Raw genomic sequence first — 21138 nt, forward strand, 5'->3', positions numbered from 1 at the left:
TTTAAGAGAGACGGACAGAACACAGCTTGCTTATCAGTCATGTTCATGGTGCCACTCTTCACACCACTTGGAACATCTCCCATTGCAGATATAGCAGCAGATTTTAGCCTCTGCTATGGCTTTTTTGCACCACTCAAGCAAAAAGCCGACTTAAAGCTCGTTTTAACCAGCTTCCAGGGTATTCAGAAGAGCCTGCCTAGCCTGGTTAAGATATCAGGGCACAGCCAGAAGAAGTGTATGTGGCCAGGAGCTGCAACCTTCAGTTGATCCGTGGCTGCCAGAACAGCCCATGAGAACCACAGGCAGTGGGTCTAAAGTAGTTGATCTAACGTGCAACAGGAACTGGACCGGCTTCTGGTGGCCCCAAAATACAGGCAATGCAAACGTGACAATACAGGAGCCTTTTCATTTTCTTCCTCTCCAGAGCTGCACCTGAATGTGTGGCTGATCCCCAGCCTTTAGCCCACAATGAGGTAGATCACCTCCAAGTGCCTTTTCTATATGAAATTACTGAGTTGTAATAAACCTCTCTGAAAAATATCTTTACAATAAACTATAAAGAAAAACAAAATTAAAGTGATGTTAGGGCTCTCACTTAAACCAAAAAAAGGATAGAAAAATGAGATTCAAAGCAGCTTGACATTTTGTCCTTAAAAAATCACTTTGGGATTTACATGAGACACCATTATGTGGTTTGGGCCAATCCCTCTTGTGACCAAATGGATTTCTTTATTTTGTTGTCAATTTGTTTCTCTAGCTTTAGGGGAATTTTCTACTTTAATCTTTTCTGCCACCCTCTGCTCCCATGACACCACTATGTACCCAAAGTAGGCAAAGGCAACAAAATTATTCACAGATTTAACAATATCTTTCCAAAAAGCATGGTGCATGAGGTATCTTCCCTTTCATATATTGCTGGTCGTGAATATTAGGCTTTGGGAAATACAGACAAAAGTTGCAATCTCAAGCAATTTTGCAAAATGCCTAGTAGTGACTCTGAACAAAACCCCCAGTTCTGAGTACCCTCAAACTTTGGAAAAGAAACAGATCCAAATGTCTGGCTGGTTTGTCACCATAATGGGCTGAATCAAAACCTTGGATCTGAAGACCCTGGACATTTGAATAATTCAGACCCTAATACAACGTTTGCATCTTTGGTCAATCTCTAATTATTCAATTTTTAATTTTCCATTTTGCTTCCTTAGGATAATGATTTTGGTATGTTTTCCTCCTTAACAACATTCATTTTTGTTTTCTGAAACCAAGGTCACTTTTAAATACACTTGTGAGATATTTTCCAAATTTAGCTCAGACAAGGCCCCCAAAACACAGTATTAACTAAAAGTTCCACTGACCAATACTGTTCAGTTATTTCCTTATATTCCCCATCTGTCTGTCTCCATATGTTGTCTCTTACTCTTGTCTTATATTTACATTATAAACTCTTTGGAATGGGGACTGTCTTTTTGTTCAGTGTATTGGCAGATAGTCATTTACACAGAACAATTCCCATGTACTCTCAGTGCTCTCTCTGTTTTCAGGGCATGGAATTACATGATGTAAGCGGTGTAAAAAACAATGATAACATCTACCTTCTGAAATAAAATTTCTAGATAAAAAGATCTGATAAAATTGAGATATTTTTCATAATCAGACATTGTTAAGGTCACATTTCACCCCATCACTCCTGAATTAAGTTAAATATACCACATGAGAGATTCTTGGTGGTTAAACACCAAATTCTGATACCCTTCCTCATGCTGAAAGGGGTTTTACTCCATGCCGGGCAGTAAAATAAAATCTGCGAGATTGCTCACAGAGTAAGATACAATTCAGTGTGTGAAAGGGTATTGATATCCAACCCTATGGGATTAGGGACAGCAAGCACAATGGGATTCATGACTAAGGCTCCTAGGTACTATTGTACTAGAATACAAATACATAATAAATAATAATAAAATAATAATAAACATTATACAGGTATAAATGTGCATCTAATACCATTTCTTCATTTTCAAATTGTGTGTTGTACTGTGCTGCATCCTCTGTCACTGGCTTCAGCACAAGGTTTCTGCAGACAAGCCATATGGTCAAGCTAGCAATGAACATCCCGATATCTGGTACAAACACTCTGATCACGTTGCCAGCATCGGCTCCCTTCACACTGTATGGATTGAAAAAAACAAAGGAAACATTTGTTAGTTCAAATTCTGCATTGGCTTGAAATATTAAGGTAACTGGACACCATTCTTTTAAAAGAGAAGGAGAGTACGCCTCCCAGAGTGAAAAGAGTGAGTAGTTTGTACAGCTGTGACAGAATGCCTGGTGCCATGTAATTACAGTATAAGTGATTCATTCCTAATAGCGTGTTCTTGTGCTAACATTCCAGCACATTGTTTGGCTGATCAAAAGTCATTTTGTAGATCCTAAAGTTATTTAGTGGAGAGAGTAAACTGCCCTAGAATCAACATTAAAATCGGACGGCTCTCCATAAATCTGAGTCCAATTCCAAGAGGACAGATGTGTACAAACACAGTCCCAATCATCACCCTGGGTGGTATTCCTAGCAGGGAGAAACGCTACTGCATGGTCATGGAGGTAGAATTACATTCCCACCCACTCTTATCCCTTAATCACCACTGAGACATAGGTGGGCTGTACTGAAAAGGCTGCAGCCCAATGATATACCAATACTATGAAAACTGAATTTCATTCTCTCTATCTTTCAGGAGTGCTACATTTACTTTAAAAAGATATGAAAAATAAAATATTATATTTGTTTTCTTTAGCCAGATCCTTTAAATACCACTTAATCTTTTTTTTTTTTTTTTTTTTGGCCTCTATTGTGAAACTTTAATGAGCTATAAAATTGTATATCTATTGGAGACCCCATGATGCATACAGTATTCAGGAATACATACAAGCTGTATGTCATTTTCCTTTTACTACTTATCACAAAAGCAACAGTTTAACCCTTAAGAACTAATTAGAGAGAAAGTGCCATGTCTTTCCTTAGGACTCCCACTCCCTGTTCCTAAATACTTGGATAGCTCAGTGAATTTAATGGAAAGTACACAATACACTGCACCATGCAGATTTAAACTGTTTTGTCTGGGGACTATTACCTCTATGGGTTTGGATGCTGCATCTGAATGTGATTCATTTTGTTAACAGAATTTAGACTTGCATTTAGTTGACACAATGACTGGTTTATTTAAGCTGCTGCATTGACTTCCTACACTTTTTAACTACAGTACTAACAGGATACAAGCTTAATTATTTCAAAGTGTACAGTGTAAGGCTGCCAAGCATTAAGTTAAAAGCAACAGAGGGTCCTGTGGCACCGTTGAGACTAACAGAAGTATTGGGAGCATAAGCTTTTGTGGGTAAGAACCTCACTTCTTCAGATGCAAGTAATGGAAATCTCCAGAGGCAGGTATAAATCAGTATGGAGATAAGGTTAGTTCAATCAGGGAGGGTGAGGTGCTCTGCTAGCAGTTGAGGTGTGAACACCAAGGGAGGAGAAACTGCTTCTGTAGTTGGATAGCCATTCACAGTCTTTGTTTAATCCTGATCTGATGGTGTCAAATTTGCAAATGATTACAGAAGCAGTTTCTCCTCCCTTGGTGTTCACACCTCAACTGCTAGCAGAGCACCTCACCCTCCCTGATTGAACTAACCTGTTATCTCCATACTGATTTATACCTGCCTCTGGAGATTTCCATTACTTGCATCTGAAGAAGTGAGGTTCTTACCCACGAAAGCTTATGCTCCCAATACTTCTGTTAGTCTCAAAGGTGCCACAGGACCCTCTGTTGCTTTTTACAGATTCATACTAACACGGCTACCCCTCTGATACCTGAAGCATTAAGTTAGCACATTTCAAAAAGACAGTTTTGAGATTAAGTGACTTTTTAAAAGGATACATGTCTAGAACTATTTGCAGGGTTAATGACTGCAATGGATTCTGGGAACACACAGGGTACAGATGAGTAGGCTAGATTACCAGCTCAGTGCCTGAACTGTACGAGTTTAAAAAAAATAAAAATAAAACAAAACCGGATGCATTTTTTAGGGTCTATTAAAAATTATTATCTCTGTCTTTCTGTGTCTATATCCTAGCAGGAGAAGAAATCTTTGCTAAGGTGCAACTGGTAATGGGTATCAGTCCAGTATTTTTGGAGTCATCAAAATACCTCTAGCGTCACTGCTACGAATCACTGCTTTACATAGAAAAAGAAATACATAATTGCCTACAGGACTCTTGCCCATTAATGCACACACACAGGGTCAAATCCTACAGTTTTTAATTCAGGCAAAACTCAAATTGGACCTGAATTTTCACTGCCTCACACCTTGTTTGTGCAAATCAGATACAAAGTGCTAAGAATTAAGATTGTTAGCTTTTAACACCCACTTTTCACAGGTGTGATGGGAACGACTACACATAGTGCAATATGCTGCTCGAGCTAGTGTGCTAAAATAGCAGTGTGGATGTTGTGCCACTGGAGGTGGCTTGGGGTAGCATGAGTCCATCTACACAGGCTGAGAGTCATACTTCCCAGCTGCAGGGTAGTCATCCCCTCAAGCCTTAAGTCCGTTCTTTATCTCTGGATTCAAATAGACTTGAACCCAACTGATTATGTACCTTCCAGAGAAAGTTCATGAAGACTTGAGGACTTATTTGCAAAAGAAAAAGAAAAGAAAATAGAACCTTTGTAAATTATTTCAATCTTCCTGACTTGTGAATCTCTCGGCTATTACACTTTTGCAATATTAAACTGGAGTGATCATGCATTATATCAGACACACAAAATGGGTGAGATAATATCTCTTATTGGACCAACTTCTGTTGGTGAAAGAGACAAACTTTCAAGTATCACAGAGAAGAAAGCTTGTCTCTTTCACCAATAGAAGTTGGTGAGTATCTCACCCACTTTGTCTTTCTTATACCCTGGGACCAACATGGCTACAACAACACTGCAAGCATGCATTCCATGACAGCTGAGTATCTTGAAACTGTTTTGGCCAATGCTTTCAAGCGGTACTATAGCAGAGAAAAAAGGCTGAAGTGTCCAAGAAAGGCTTGCAAGACAGTCAACAGATTAAATTAGCCTCTTTATTAGTACAGCACTGGAATATTTCCTGTGCTGCTGTTTCAATGCTATAGAACTGAATGGTATATCACGATGTAAGATAATATGTTCAGCACCACAGGAAGTGAAGGCTTTATAGATGTTAAGAAGTAAATTTCTTGATAGAGATTAACTGGACACACATAACATCAGATTTGCAAGATTCACTGTTAAAATGGATCTGATCTGTTCCCGTGAAATAATTCTGTGAATGGACCATTTCAATGCACACTTAGTGAGACTTTTCTAGAAATAAAGCCACTACAAAATGTGTCTTATTGAGGCTAAAATTCAATTCCATTGGATCCAATCAACTACACTAGGATAGATTAAAAAGGTGATTTTAACACGCCAGTAGTTCTCAGGAGTATATACCTCTATGAATCCTGGCCCTATCTCCTCTGCAAATCACATTCCAGAAAACAAACATGAAAGTCTGTTGTGACAAAGTTTTGTGTGCTGTTGCTCACAGTTCCTTTTACTAAACAAAATCAAGTGCCTGTAGTATTTTACAAAATGCAAAATGAAATGTGATATTATGAGAAATGGGATTTAAAACAGGAGTTAAGACTAGGACGCCAAAGCCCATACTGTAATACTTGGGGACACCTGCACAACAAAAAGAATGGAAAGGATTTATAGATTGACTGCAGTTTTTCTACACTCCTTAAGGACTCCATTCACACATGGCCATATTTTGCTAACAGTCTATGCATTGTGTTCTCCATTCCCAAAAGAGCCTCGTTGAAGTTTAAAACCAGAATGGACACAAAAGCATATACAGCGTATGTCCCTAAGAATCAACTTCCCCCCGGGCAAGAATCATTGGACAACGAATTGGCAAAGACCTTGATCCCTAGTTAGCATGGCACCATTCATTTAGCTAAACTCAAGAGTTTGCCTTTAAAGGCTAATTTTTCTATTAACACAGACTATTTTCAGAAGTTTATAACAAAGCCATAAACATGTCTGGGGTGAAATTTGAGGTAATCAACATAAACTTGAAAGTTTTTTTTCAATATTTAAAGAAAAATGGGCTAGACCACTTAAAAGGTTGCTCAGTAGGAGGGCCAAAAAATAAGTTAGGGATTTGAAACATTAGTTGACCATATAGAATTGACTGCACATTTTTGAAGACACGAATAACTATGTTAGGGTTGCCAGCCATAGCTGCTTTTTTATTCTGGGGGACAAAAAAAGACATGCTATGACTTTCACATCCATATGTGAAACTTATGTCACTATCACATCAACATGATTCCAAAACAGAGTTTTCCTCATCTGTCCATCTGAATCCACCTGGTGTATCTAGTGTTATACTTAGATTATAAACTTTTTGTGCATGGATCATCTTTTTGTTCTGTATTTGTACAGCGTCTAGCAAAAGATGTTCTTGGTTTACTGGGGCTCCTAGGTGTTACTACAACACAAATAAGAAAAATAATATCCAAATTACATTTTCTATTTTAGGTGTCCTGCAATCTAATAACTATTGCTTCTAGCGTGCAATCCTACAGACATCATATTGATTTTGTGGAGCAGGGTAGAACCCATAAGTCAAAATCCAGAGCCAAACACCCAGTGAAAAAAGTCAGGAAGACATTGGGAAGATGCATGAGTGAGAAATCCTTTCCCAAGCTGAGGTGCAATACAGAGATGTGGGGCCCTTATGCAGTACCCCTGTAGCTAGGGAGTGGAGGAGCCATACATGCCTTTGTCCCTGGCCCCATGCAGTGAAACGATACCAATTCCTATGCACTAAGGCTCTGGGCAGCTGTGGATGTGAAGGGGCTGCATTTGCCCCTTAAGGTATGAAAGTGAGAATTTGGCCCTTAAACTGCAGCCATACTTTGAAAAGTGCTGTTTTTAGAATGACACCAGGAGCTTCTATATCTATTGTCTCTAAGGGCTTGCCTGAAAATAGCTGTGTAGAAATTGCTTTGACATTGCAACTCGGGCTGCTGCTCAGACTCTAAAGCCCTCCTCCTCCCACCAGGCTGACAGCCCAAGCCAGAACGTCTATACCACCATTTTTAGCATGCCAGCACAACCCCCACTAGTGTGGGCCCAGGGGTGGGAGGCTTGTTCCCAGATGCCGTGTAAATATAACTTAAATGAGATAAAATATGCTCAGTTTAAAATAAACAGATTATGTATGTGTGTTTGAAAGGGTGCATGGGATTTTTGAAACTATAACACAGGGATTTCAACTTTTTTAGATTTTAAACTTCAAAAGAGAATTTTTAAGACAGGTGATTTTGATAGTTATGTGAAAAAAGGAAACGTCTGTTTGCTAAAGCCACTTGTAACATGCGGCATAAACAGATTAAATTATTAGATCGATTTAACAGGATTCCAGTGTGTGGAATTAAATTGGTGGGTCTGGGCATTAGCTCACTGTTGGCAACATGTATGTAAGCTTAGATGTACTCCCTATTATTTAAACACAAATTAAATACCCATAAGAAACTAAATCAACATAGTTTCTATTTGTTATATTCATATTATGATTTACAAATCAGTGGCAATAAAATTACAGGTTTAGCTTTCCAGGACAGTTCTTTCTCTCCAATTAGAATGAATTATTTCTTGCTTGAAATGAACAAAGCACGATACACACACAGACAAACACATTGCACCATCTGTTATTAAAGTTGCCAGAAACTTTCCACTATAAGACCCAGAATTGGGGTGCTTATAACTTTGCCATACTTTAGCCATTTGAAGGTGAAATTTTCCATGCTGGGTGTCTGCCTTAGACTATTTATTTATTTATTTGACATTCTAGTGAAAATGGTTCAGCCATTTCTGAGAATGAGACTAAGGAAAAAACATTGTTTTTTGCCCAAGTTAAAAAAATTCAGAGATCTTTTATTTGAAAAGCTCTAGGGCCCCCATGATGTGGAGCAGGTACTTGGCATTTGGCAGCATGGTGGCTTGTGTATCAGGAATGTGCATTTTGCCACTCCCAATGAAATCTGCCCAAATTTAGCCAAGTTATTGCAATTTGCAACTTCTTAGAGGTTAGCAGCAAAATTCCCTGAACGTTTCATGAGCATTGGGCATGCTTCATCCCAGGGCTGAGCAGGACTTTCCCTGCAACTGCAGGTATGGGTTGCTGCAGAGAGAGCAGACAGTTTCTCCTGAGCATTCAATGACACATCTGTGCTGATCCCAGGCAGGCGGAAGCCAGGGCCGGCTCTAGGCACCAGCGCTCCAAGCATGTGCTTGGGGCAGCACTTTCCAAGAGACGGCTCTCCACGCCCCCCCCCACCTTTTTTTTTTTGCTTGGGGTGGCAAAAAGCCAGGAGCCGGCCCTAGCCAGAGCCCTGCTGCTGGAGAGCCAGAGCATCGTCCCCTGACGCCGAGTCCAAGCTGCGGCAGCGAGAGGGGCTCCTGGAGTGTGTGAGGAGCCGGGGAGGGAGGGAAGCAGGGTCCGGGATGCAGGGAGGGAGGAGGGGTCCTGCTGCCGCCACTGCTGCTGCTCTGAGTCTCCCCAGGGCAGCGCGGCGTTTCCCCACCCGAGTGGGCTGTGCAGGGCGCCGCTGGGCTGGGCAGAGGGTGCGGATCCCAGCTCCCGCCTGATTGGGTGAGTGGCTGTGCAGCCCGAGCTGCCAGGGAGCTGCCCCCTCCTGCCCCCAGACCCAGCCCGCCACGCACCTCCCCTGCCTCAGCCCCACGCTGCTTGCCCCGGGCCCCCAGATTGCCAGAGGCGGGGAGAGGCAGAGCCCGGCTCCGAGCGGGGCAGCAGGGGATACTGCCCCACCGGGGGACCCCTGCGGCTCGGGCACCTGGTGGTCAGTGTCCATCCTCTCCGCACTGCCTGCACGGGGCTGGGGAAGCAGCTGTCAGCGCCTGCCCCTCTCAGCCCTTGCACCCCCCATCCCGCTCACAGCCTCTTCACTTGTACCTCCCCCCATCGCTCCTTCACCACACCCCTTCCCCTTGTACTCTCCCTTTACCCGCATCTGTCCCCTTGTACTCCTCCCCCCAGCCCTCTCCTCCCGCACCTCCCTGCTTCCCCTGCACCTCTTCTCCCACAACCATCCTGATACCCCCTCTCCTCCTCCACCCTCCTCTGCAAGTACATCACACCCCGCTTCTCTGCCAGTGTAGAGCCCCCAAGCACCCCCACCCCCACTCCTCTGCCTGAACCCTCTTAACATTTGGAGCACTAAAGATGGGGTTGCGGGGGGGAGGGGGGAGGCGAGATTTATACTTAAGTGAAATAAAAATAGGAGAAACGGTTTGATCCCCACTGCAAGTGTAAACAGGGATTGCTGTGGCAAACGAGGAGGTCACGTGCGGGGGGGAGGGAGCCCAGAGCTGGGGCGGCAGGGGGTGCGGGTGAGGGAGGGCACTGGTGGGGGCGGGGAGCCCAGGGCTGGGCTGGGGGCAGCCAAACATTTTTTTGCTTGCGGGGGCAAAAAACCTAGAAGCGGCCCTGGCGGAAGCTGTCTGATTTGAATGCAGAGAGAATAAGACCCATACCTGTGGGGAGAGGGGTGGATGGGTAAAAAGCCTGGAGAAGAGGGCAGGAAACGGGAGGCAAAAACTCGGACAGGATGCTGGCAGGGAGGGGGAGAGGGAAACTAGGACTGGCTGGGCAAGGAGACTGGGATTGGCTAGGATCAGAAGCAAGGAATGGGGAAAAAGGCAAGACCAGGACACATGAGATGGCATGGGAAATGGGCAGAAGAATCCCTCCAGAGCCTGGAATGGAGGATTTCTGTGTCTCACTATTCCTGATGTTGTCAGCAAATATTTGTGAAACCCACTGGCAAAGCAAACTCTCTTGTGCTGGTCCACATAGAAGATGACAACCTATTACTGCTACCAGTTATTCTGTTAGTTTAAGTGGCAGAGGTCTGTGTGGTAGATTTCAAGGCTTCAACTATGTGAGTATCAATATGATGCTACATAATGCAATTTCTGGGGTTTTTTGTTTGTTTGTTTTGTTAAAAACCTAAGAAGTTACATAGAAAAATATGATAAAAGAACATTATTAAGGTTGCAAAGTCAAGCACTCAGAAGTTAGGAAATGCCAGAATTAAGTCTGCTTTTGCATATGCATTGCAATAAAGTCTTTAATTATATGATAAAAAAATTATTTTTTCAGTGCAAAGAGTAGTCCTGCTCTGAAGATGAATCAGGGTTGTGTAGTGAAAGAGGCTGTTTGGAGAACCCCTGCTTCATTTGATGCAGAAGTTGGAAGGTATGTAATGAATGAAGCAGGGGCTTGCAGGAAGAGAGAGGATGATCTTATTGATCATCAGTTGAATGGTGCCCTGGGGAAGTGGATTCTATTCTTGCTTTTGCACAGAATTCCTTTGTGATTATGGGCAAGGCACTTTAAGCCAAACTTTTCACTGGTGGTTACTAATTGCCAGTTCTTTATTTTCTGAGTACCTAACTTGATATTCTGAGATCCGATTTGCAGAAGTGTTGAGCACTCACAGCTGCAACTGAAGTCAATGCAAGCTGTGCTTTAAACATACAGAGTGCTACATGAAAAATCAGGTCCTAAACATCTCAGATTGGGCTAAAATTAGTGGATGATATTTTTGACCTTAATCTCTCTATTCCTCACTTTCCCCATCAGTAAAATGGGGGTAATACCACCCTCGTCTCACAGGGGTATTGTGAAAATAATTTCATTAATGTTTGGGAGACCCTCAGATACTACAGTGATGAGTGTCATTGAAAAGCCCATGAGGAAATTATTAATTCTGTCTTCACAGCAGACTTTGAACAACGTACACTAAATAAGATTTGGGACCACACACTGAAATATAGCTCTGAATGAGGCAGAGATCTTGTGGGGGCGGGGAAGAGTCTGTGATCATGTAATTAAAGACTGTATCATAAACCATACACACAATGATCAAAATTTGCACATGCACCTTAATTCTGCTATTTCCTAACTTTTGTGTGCTTGATGTTGCAACCTTAATAATGTTCTTTTAACACAGTTTATTAGTGACCAGCAGTGAAAAGTTTGGCTTAAAAGTGCCTTGCCCATAATCAAAAAGGAAATTTAGATATATATAAAAGAAACGGAAGGTAGGCAGGATTAATTTTATAGCGGATAGAAATAATTCCATTTTAAATTAATATTTTCAGTAACTCAGGATCTGAATTTCTTTTCCTGATCAACTGTGTTATAAATATTAGACTAGGCTGAAAGTTTTCCTTTGAAAATTCCCCCCCCGCCCCATTAAAATTTGCATTTGTCACTAACTAGTTTGTGGAAAGTTTTTGCTTAACATTTTTCCTTAATTTTTTTTTTTAATCATAAAACTGTAGACATTTAGTTGTCAGCCGTTTTGGCAAAAAAATAGCTACTTTTGTTGAAATTTTCCGTAGGGAAAATTATTTTCTGATCAATACTTACAAATATGACATTTAATCATTTGTATTCCTGAAGAGCTGAACACATCACCTTTAACTAAAGTAATAGACTACTTTAGTGTAAATGCACCTGATATAAGTAATATCTTATAAGTAATGCCTTATAAGGCACTATCTCCGGGCAGCTGCACTTTATGGGGAGTTAGAGCCCAGTCTGCCTGTGACTGACTACCTTATGAAGACTGCAAATAAAGATTACATAAGCTTAGTTTGAGGAGAGACAGAAAGCTCCTGTGGAGAAGAGCCCCCAAGAGAGGTCTGAGTCAGAGGCCGGAGCAGGAAGCCAAGCGTATGAGGTCTCGGGGGAATCCACCAGAATGGGGAGCCTGGAAGATGTGCTCCTAGAGATGGGAGCTTCACAGACAGCAGGCTGCAGTCAGCAGGCATCCAAGAGGGTCTAGTATCAGCCAAGGGTCTCCCTGATGCTGGCTGGAGGCCTCACCTGGCAAGGATGACCCGTAGTTTCTGGAAAAGAGTCAGAGTGGATAAACCTCCCTGATCCCTGACTCCAGAGAAGGATCTTACTCTGGTAGGTACAAGATGCCTAACACCAGGGACAAATACTGGAACAGAGAACGCACGAGGAAGAGCTTGGAAAGCTGAGAGCACAAGATTCAAGTGCGGGAAAGATGGACCAAGAACAACCTGCTCACCCAGCTAAGATGTTGGAATGAAAGTTTTGTTGATTTCTACATTGACTATTCTGTTAATAAATGAGGCCCTCCAAAAAGGGGTGCTCTTTAGCATGAAGAGGTCTGTCTGGACATGTTGATAACGCTGGGTGAGGGAAAAGTCAAGTAAGGGTTCACCCGCAACACCATACCCGCCTGCAAGCATAGGTCACTGGGTCAGCCTGGAATGATGACATGCATCTATTGATGAAACAGAACCACAAAAATGTGCAATGGAAACCTATCTTTGAACACCCAGATCAGTGGAAAATCATAAGATTTTTATGTACCAAAACAAAATATAGCAATAAATATACATTTTAAAATACAGTGTTATTTCTTGATTCATGATATTTAAAAAATCCTCCTGAAACACATTAGAAATAAACAAACCTTGGATATACAATACAGAAACTGCTGCCGAAATATACAATGGAAGTGTGTGAATCTACAAAAAGATTGAGAATGTATACAACAAATAGTAAATAATAATAATAATACCTAGCTATTATATGGTGCTTTTTTTTTTTTTTTTTTTTTTTAAAAAGGACAGGATGAAACTTATCCATCAGATCCAAGAACACTCTTGAATATCCTTCCTGAAGATATAACAGGAGTACTTGTGGCACCTTAGAGACTAAGGAATTTATTTGAGCATAAGCTTTCGTGGGCTACAGCCCACTTCATCAGTTGCACAGAATGGAACATAGTAAGAAGATATATATACATACAGAGAACATGAAAAAGTGGAAGTAGCCATACCAACTGTAAGAGGCTAATTAATTAAGATGAGCTATTATCAGCAGGAGAAAAAAAACTTTTGTAGTGATAATCAAGATGGCCCATTTTAGACAGTTGACAGCAAGGCATGAGGATACTTAACATGGGGAAATAGATTCAATATGTGTAATGATCCTGAAGATGATTCTAAGGTAATTCCTACAGACAGGCATTTCTGCCTGTTCTTTTTTTCCTATGCAATTTTATGTAACACATGACTGTGGCAATAGAAAAGTTCCCAGTAGTACCCAAATGGATTTCTGAGGACTCACCAGGTGCCAGCAATGAAAAACTGGGTTATTCAATAAGAAACAAGATTTAAACAATAAAAAAAATGGGACCAGATGTTGACACCTTCCTGCAGGCTGCTTTGCACTTGACACCAGCATAAAACAACAACAAAGTCGATTTAACCAGCTGTGCAAGGATTCCCCTGATGGTCTATGACCAGTATAGCTAGCTCTGCACCCCTCTGCTAGGGGTGTGTTGGGGATGCTATCAGGGATGTGGCTTGTGTGCCTGTCTGATTTGGTAATCCTCACTGTCAGAATGGCCTTTTGGAGACTACTGCAGATGGGCACAAATTAAGGAAAGCCTAAACCCGCTTTAACTTGAATAGAGTGTCAAACTGCTTCACGATTAGGGGAGTATAAAGTCAATGTACAGCCACCATTGCTCTCCTTTGAGTTAGGAGCAGATCTTGTCTTGACTTGAGGATCTAATCTGGACCTACAGCCAGAATCCCACCAATCACTGCATGCCCAAGGCCTACAGTAATGCTGGTATTGGCTAGCATGATGTGCTAGATATGGTCACCACAGCAAACCCTCCCATCTTCCTCACTGTGTATAAGGCAGTGGTAGGTCTGCCTGTAATCCATTCCCCTCCCCCAACACACACACACACACACACACACACACAGAGAGAATGAACAATGTTACAAAACTAAAAGGCAAAATTACTGTTAGACTCTCAACCCACAGTATTACGTGCTATCACGCAAACCCTGCATTCCTTTAATGTGAACATCCTTTCAGTGTACCAATACCACAATACCTGTTTTTACAAAAATAGCTGAAGTTGCAATTTGGGAGAATTTTGGTCACTTAAAGTAAAACAGTGGGAGAAAGAGGGAAGTAAAAATGCACAGAAAACTACTTATAAAAACATTTGGCACATACTGGACTAGCCAACCCACAAGTTAAAAGCGTTCCTGAAGTATCTGTAAAATCTTAATAATCACTTACAAACGATGTCTGCATGGATTCTAAAACCAAAAGTACACTTCACTTTCACAGGATAGCTATCTTACAAGGAAAAACATTTTCTGTATTGCAAAGTGTTTAACCACATATTAACCCAACGTTTGCTTTCCAAACATTATTATACAGAGAGACTACCTCTATTGAAAACTAATGCACATGTCAGGTTTTCAGTGCCTCATTAAAGACATCAAACATCCAACACAGAGAAATTTATGGGTCTGTGTTGCATATGAAAAGCTGGTTTATGTAAATTTTTTAAACACCCCCACTATTGCTTAAGATTTATTGATATTCTGATAAAAGATACAAATTCTGAGGTGTCCAGGGCAAGGCACAAAATTGATGAAATTTAATGGGGAAATTAGTGGATATCATGCAGATCATCCTTGTGTGCTACAGTTTGAATCCTGGAAGTACCACATAATGCCACCTCTACTTGTGTTCCACAGCTCCAAATATGCAGGGTGAATAGATGATATAAGCCAAGGAGGAAGCGGGTACATTCTCACCCTGGTCTTGTGCATGCCAGTCCCAAGAAAGCTGTTGAAATGGCCCACCAATTTGAGGTGCAATTTATTTCAGACCAAAGTGATGAGTTCCTGGGTGGAGGCAGAGCTGAAGTAAACAGGGGATAGCTGAGGACAGTTCAATTATAGGTGCATTTGGACTAGAATCTTCTATGTTGATTTTGGTGGCGGGTATCTCCTGTTTCTCACTTATACACCTGCTTTCCACATAAGTATGAATTTCACCAAAAATATTAATTAGCTTGTATCAAAAATGGTCGTAATTAAGGTTTGGTTCATACCTCAATATAAAATCCTGCATAGTCTCATCACATTAATTCTTGAATCTATGTGGTACTGACAGCCAGTACTCAGAAGAAACCTATGTAGGGACCAGTAAACACAGAGTTTCAGCCTGCCATGTCCATCATATCATTCCAGAATATGCAGGAATTTCCTCCCTCACAAAATAGGTGCATGGAATCCACTAATCCATAGATGTTACAAGTACCATAAAATGAGCCAAAGATAGGAGCATTCACTTAGGTGCCCAGTTGCCCCAAATTGAGACCTAATTCCCTCATATTCTTCACCCATTACATGATTCCCACTCATCCTCAGCTTCCCCAGAAAACCCAGAGGGTTGGTTCACTTTGCAAACTGGGACAGCATGGATGATAATGCTGATAATGCAATAACTTCTTTGTTATCTGTCATGAAGTGTATGTGTTTGTGTGTGGGCAACGTAAGATTTAAAACATAAAAAACCCAGCTAAATGGTCTTGAGCCAATCAATGACCTCTGAATCAGCAGTGTTCAGCTCAAACAGTCCTCCTGGGAGCCCAACACAAAAACAACAGCCATTCTGTACAGATGCACAGTGGGCTGTCCTGGATGCTGCAGACATAGCTGGTCTTGGTGCAGCGAACCGCACCATACCTGAACCTGTTTGGGCTCCCATGTTGCTTTGGAGCCAGCCTAAGCCAGGTAGCCATTCATCCAGCCTGATGATGATGTAGGAGTTCCTGGTACTTCTGTCCACCACTGTGAGCTGACGATGTTATCCCCTGGATGGAAAGTGTGCAGCACTGTCCAGATTCGATTTCTACTAGGCAGTTATCGGCCAGGTGCATCCCATATATTCCTGAATGGTAGCGTTTTCTGTACCTTTACTTCAGTTTGTTGGCTTCATTTTGACACCAGATGTTAGGTGGAAGAATATTGGTTAGCCAAGTTTTGTTGGCTTCAATGTGACTGTGAGAATTCTAATCGTCTGAGTAAGCTGTATGTCTACTTGTCTAGTGTGGGCAGAATTTAACCCAACTCGGGTGCAGTATTTGCAAACTGAGTAGCAGAAAGCAAGCCCCAAACTCCACACTGTCTGTGCACTGGCTCCCCAGGTGGACCCTACCAGTTTGTTCAGGGGCTAGTTTCTTTTGAGCTATTCGTATGGAAGAGTGAAATCTAGGATGACCCCTAGTTATAGTTTGACACTGGTTTTGAATCACATGTCAACCGCTGACTGTTCAAAAAAAAGTTAAGCTCAAGTTGGCTTTGAGCCTGGTGTAAGTGGAAGCATGTTGACAGTCTTTAATATACTTGGTTTCGGTCTCCAATTCTTGCCATAGTCACCTACATAAGGCAGCCATATCACTGTTCAGGTTCTCTTCAATTCTTTGGAAGTCCTGGTCCCTTGAATCCAAGCAGATGATATCAGTGTACATGAACCATGTTTGATAGGCCATTGGTGGATATATTAAATAAAATTGATGCCTTGCGGGAATCCGTTCTCTAGAATCTCCTGGTGCTGTGTCCCATAGCCACCTGAAAAAATCTACCTTGGAACATCAACTCAGTTGCCATGACAACCCATCTAGGAAGAACCCTTGACATTTCATACAGCAGACAAGTGTACCAAATGGTGTCATAAGCTACTGTAAGGTCAAAAAGAGGGAGCTCATTTTCTTCTCTTGAAATCCATTCTTAATGTGCTTAGTAAGTGCTAACACTTGGTCACAGGTGCTTTGATTTGTTTGGAAACCCATCTTATCATTTCTCAAAAGTTGTTCTGTTATGGGTGTAATATTCTGTAGGCAGGGCCAGCTCCAGGCACCAGACAACCAAGCACACGCTTGGGGCGGCACCTGGTAAGGGGCGGCCAATCTTGGGGTGGCGGGGGGCAGCGGGGTGCGGCATTCTGCGGGGGGTCGCTCCGGCGGCACGGCGCTCCGGCGGCGTGGCGCTCAGCAGGGGGGGTGCGCGGCACGGGGCGCAGCGCTCGGGGGGGGGTTCCGGCGGCTTGGCGTGGGGCGGGGTGCTTGGCGGGGCGGGTGCTTTTTTTGCTGCTTGGGGCAGCAAAAAAGTTAGAGCCGGCCCTGTCTGTAAGTTCATTTTCTCCAGGAGTTTGTAGCTATAACTTATGATGACTGATATTGGGTGATAGCTGGCTACTGAACAGTGACCTTTATCTTGCTTTAGTAAAACTATCACCTTAAGAATATCTTGAATATCATATTCTCCTATATGACACAGTAGATGAAGATAGACAGCCCATCATTGGCTTTTTCTTGCTAATATGTTGTAGTCTTTTTGGTCATACATTGTCAAAGCTACAGGCTTTCCCTGGTTTCATTGATTGACTGAGCTCAGTACCTTTTCTACTTCTTTCCTGGAGAATGGTTGGAACAAATTTTTGTCTAGGAGGAACCCATAACAAAAACACATGGAAACTTGTGGAGTACGGACTTCACAGATTTGGGGCTCGAAACGTGAGTATCACGCAGCAGCCCAATTTCTCCCACCTTCCACACAACTCAGCTGATTTCCATGAGGTTTGGCTATAAGAAACACCATGATTACCAGAGCCGGCTTTAGGAAGTGCGGGGCCCGATTCGAACAGTTTTGACGGGGCCCCGGCAGGGATGACTGGAAAAAAAAAAAAAAAAAAACACGTAAAAAAACATGTGGGGCTTGTACTCACTGGGCGGCACTCGTAGTCTTCGGCGGTTTGTCCTTCACTCGCTCCGGGTCTTTGGTGGCACTGAAGGACCTGCTGCCGAAGGGCTGCCGAAGACCCAGAGCGAGTGAAGGACCCGCCGCTGAAGTGCCGCTGAAGACCCGGAGCGCTGCCGGGTGAGTAAAAATTAAAAAGGAGCCTCTAGCCAGGGAAGGGATTCTCGGCCACTTGCCCCCACCCCGGCGGCCCTGCCACAGGGCGCGGGGCCCTCTTAGGCGCGGGGCCCGATTGGGGGAATTGGTGGAATTGGCCTAAAGCCGGCCCTGATGATTACAGTACAGTACATCTTGTTCCAGTCTATGGCACTAAGCTAAAAAGTTACACTAATAGAAAATGAGAGTGAAAGTAAATGTGTTTGCAGTCTGAAATTGCACATTTTTTAAAAAAATCAGAGTTAATTTGTGTCAAACATTTATTTGGCAGAAAACATTTGTGTTACCCATGCTCCCAGAGCTATTTCATGTAGCAACTACATAAATGCACAAATGTAAACCAGTGGGAGGTAGGTGTTCATGGAATAATGGGTGAATGTTGGTCTGAAGAGGCTTGGCTGCAAACAGAAATGACTTTGAGGAGTAACATTCTGCAACATGGCGGTCGCCTCAGGTGAGGCAGCTTAAGGAAAGATCTGCAGCATGTTGCAATGTAAAGAAGAGCTGTGTGTGGCTCAGAAGCTGGATCAAGAAAAGATATTACCTCACCCAACTTGTCTCTCTAACATGGAAGACTAGCATCTTGGCAGAGCACTCAGGAAGACATTTTTCAGTTTTAAACGGGAGGAAAATGATTTGTAGGAACACCTCCCACTTTTACCTGTGACATGCACTCTTTGGTATTAGCTCCCCAGCATTCTTTTCAGAACCCTTGTGCACATTATGTAACAGTTAGTAGTCCACTGGCCATGAGCATCATTTCCCTTTCTGTGCCAGTTTCTATCTGGAGTTCTCCCATGATTTATTCATAAAAAAAAAAACAAAATAAAACACAAAGCCAAACCGTTACACATGTATCCTAAGACATTTTTGGACACTAAAGGCAATGCTGATTGCTCTCCAGATTAAAACAAAGGCTAGCTCACATTCTACAGCTGGTAAGTTTATGACTGTAACTCTCCCAGCTACCGTGGTCTACAGGAGGCGAGGCTATGCCAAGAAAAACACTGACAACAGTTTAACAATTCAGTGCTCAGACAAAACTGGCAAGAAATACCATGAATCAGATGTTCATTTCCATATGAATCCCTGCATTAAAGTGGCATGAGAAAAGTTAACTGAAATTAATGTACATGAAAAGAAAATAAGAAGCACATGGGGTGGCAGGAACAGAGCAACTTATAAATCTTGTACTAATATTGGGCCAAATGGTCTATTATTAGACAGAGAATGACAATGTTTTCTGATACAACTAATTTCTATTATATAGGAATTGACACACCAGAGGAGATGAATGGTACCGCTAGTCCACTTCATGGTTTCCAACACTGGCCAACACCAGATACTTCAGAGGTACAAAAAACCCCAAATGGACAATTATGGAATAACTTGTGGAAATTTCTTTCTAATTCCAGTCATTTAGTAAACAAGAGAGCTTTTATCCTTAATATAATTTTATGCTATCTGATGCACAGTGGATAGTCTTATAAAGGGCAAAACCCCTTTATAACTTCATGGTGCTGTGCTTGTGCCTTTGCTGAGTAACCGTGTGGTGTTACTGATATTACTCACCATTATTCCCTTGCCTCACTGCCTTGTCAGACCTTTTCCTTATGTTGGATCTCTTATACGTTTGAGAGAGCCTCAAGACAGGGATCATGTCTTTTCTGTTTATGAAGGTGCTCAGCGCACCTTTGTGTGTCGCTAGAAATGAAATGAAATAATAATCCTCCAAATTTGAGAGTAGCTAAACTCTTGATCTAAGTAGCCTGGGGGATAAGTATTAATTATGTATGAAAAAAAGTTGTTTTTTCATCTCTAAATTTGTTCTCTTTGTTTCATTGGGTTTTTTCTGTTCTGTTGTTATGAGGGAGGGTAAACAGGAGCTCCTGATATACCTTCTCTAAACCAGTGGTTCTCAAACAGGGACACACGTAGCCCTGGGTACACAGGGGTCTTCCAGGGGGTACATCAACTCATCTAGATGTTTGCCTAGTTTTACAACAGGCTACATAAAAAGCACTAGTGAAGTCAGTACAAACTAAAATTTCATACAGACAATGACTTGTTTGTACTGCTCTATATACTGAAATGCAAGTACAATATTTTTATTCCACTTTGTTCATAATTATATGGTTAAAGTGATAAAATAAGCAATTTTTCAGAAATTGTGGGTTGTGACATTTTGTATTTTTATGTCTGATTTTGTAAGCAAGTAGTTTTTAACTGAGGTGTAACTTTGAGGTATGTGAGACAAATCAGACTCCTGAAAGGGGTACAGTAGTCTGGAAAGGTTGAGAGCCTCTGCTCTAACCTATTCACTCTTTTATATATATCTATCATATAATCTCTCACTTGTCTTCTTTCAAAGCTGAATATGCTGAAAGTCAGATGTCAGCATAGGTGAAATTGCTTTGCGCCACTCAAGTGGCACAAGAGAGACTTAAAACTGCCACTTAGGGAAAGTTGGGCAAAAAACCCTTGGTACAAAGCCAGGGTAGCAAGCTCTGTGTAAACTCTCCCTCCTCCCTCAGCGAAGGAGCACATCAGAGATGGACAGGGGGCTAGAGGAGACATGCCTGGAGTGCACTGTACCCTGGAGATCCTGGTCTAGTGGAACCCTCTTTTTTGTGCAATCCCATTTTTCCTCCTAACATGTTCCCCGGAGCTCCATATTCTCTCTGGTATAATTCATTTTAATAAACTTTATATCACAAGGTGTACAAGTGGTGCCTATGATAGCAAACAATGTATTTGGTTTCGGTCTCCTCTCTCCCCATTAGTTAGTTATTCTTCCCTCACTTTGCAGTGTTTATTAATCTCCTGGTTTTATTATTTGTTGCTGTATTTGCTGGAGGCCTGTGTGAATTTGTATTTTGCTTTGTGAAGTTCGGTTGTTAGCTGACATACACTGTTACAGCCTCTATGGAGAAAGGCTAACCACACATGCTGGACCCCAATCAGACCTGCTGGGGAAATTACAGTGAGGTGCAGGGGGATAGCAAACCTAAAGCTTTGGTATGGAGGAAGAAAAACATGAGTCTGTGCCCTACAGAGATGGCAACTAGGAGCCTAAAACCTAAGTAGGGTGTCCTTGAGGAACCCTGGAATGGGATGTGTGTGTGCGCGTGCACACACATGCGTGTGTGTCAGATGTGCAGTTAACCCTGAAACTATGACAATCTGTACTTTTCTAGAACAA

At 42.2% G+C, this 21138-nt stretch overlaps 1 protein-coding gene across 3 annotated transcripts in view; it reads right to left on the bottom strand.

Moving 5' to 3' along the window:
* Positions 1-21138, bottom strand: part of PIEZO2 (piezo type mechanosensitive ion channel component 2) — a 429456-nt gene that overhangs the window by 175104 nt on the left and 233214 nt on the right. For all 3 annotated transcript variants that reach the window (XM_054019895.1, XM_054019894.1, XM_054019896.1), the window contains exon 5: positions 2002-2164. In XM_054019895.1, the coding sequence (XP_053875870.1) occupies positions 2002-2164 (163 nt within the window). The remainder of the gene's footprint in view (positions 1-2001; positions 2165-21138) is intronic.

This window comes from Malaclemys terrapin, chromosome 2 (assembly GCF_027887155.1).
Source record: "Malaclemys terrapin pileata isolate rMalTer1 chromosome 2, rMalTer1.hap1, whole genome shotgun sequence".
Lineage (NCBI taxonomy): Eukaryota > Metazoa > Chordata > Testudines > Emydidae > Malaclemys > Malaclemys terrapin.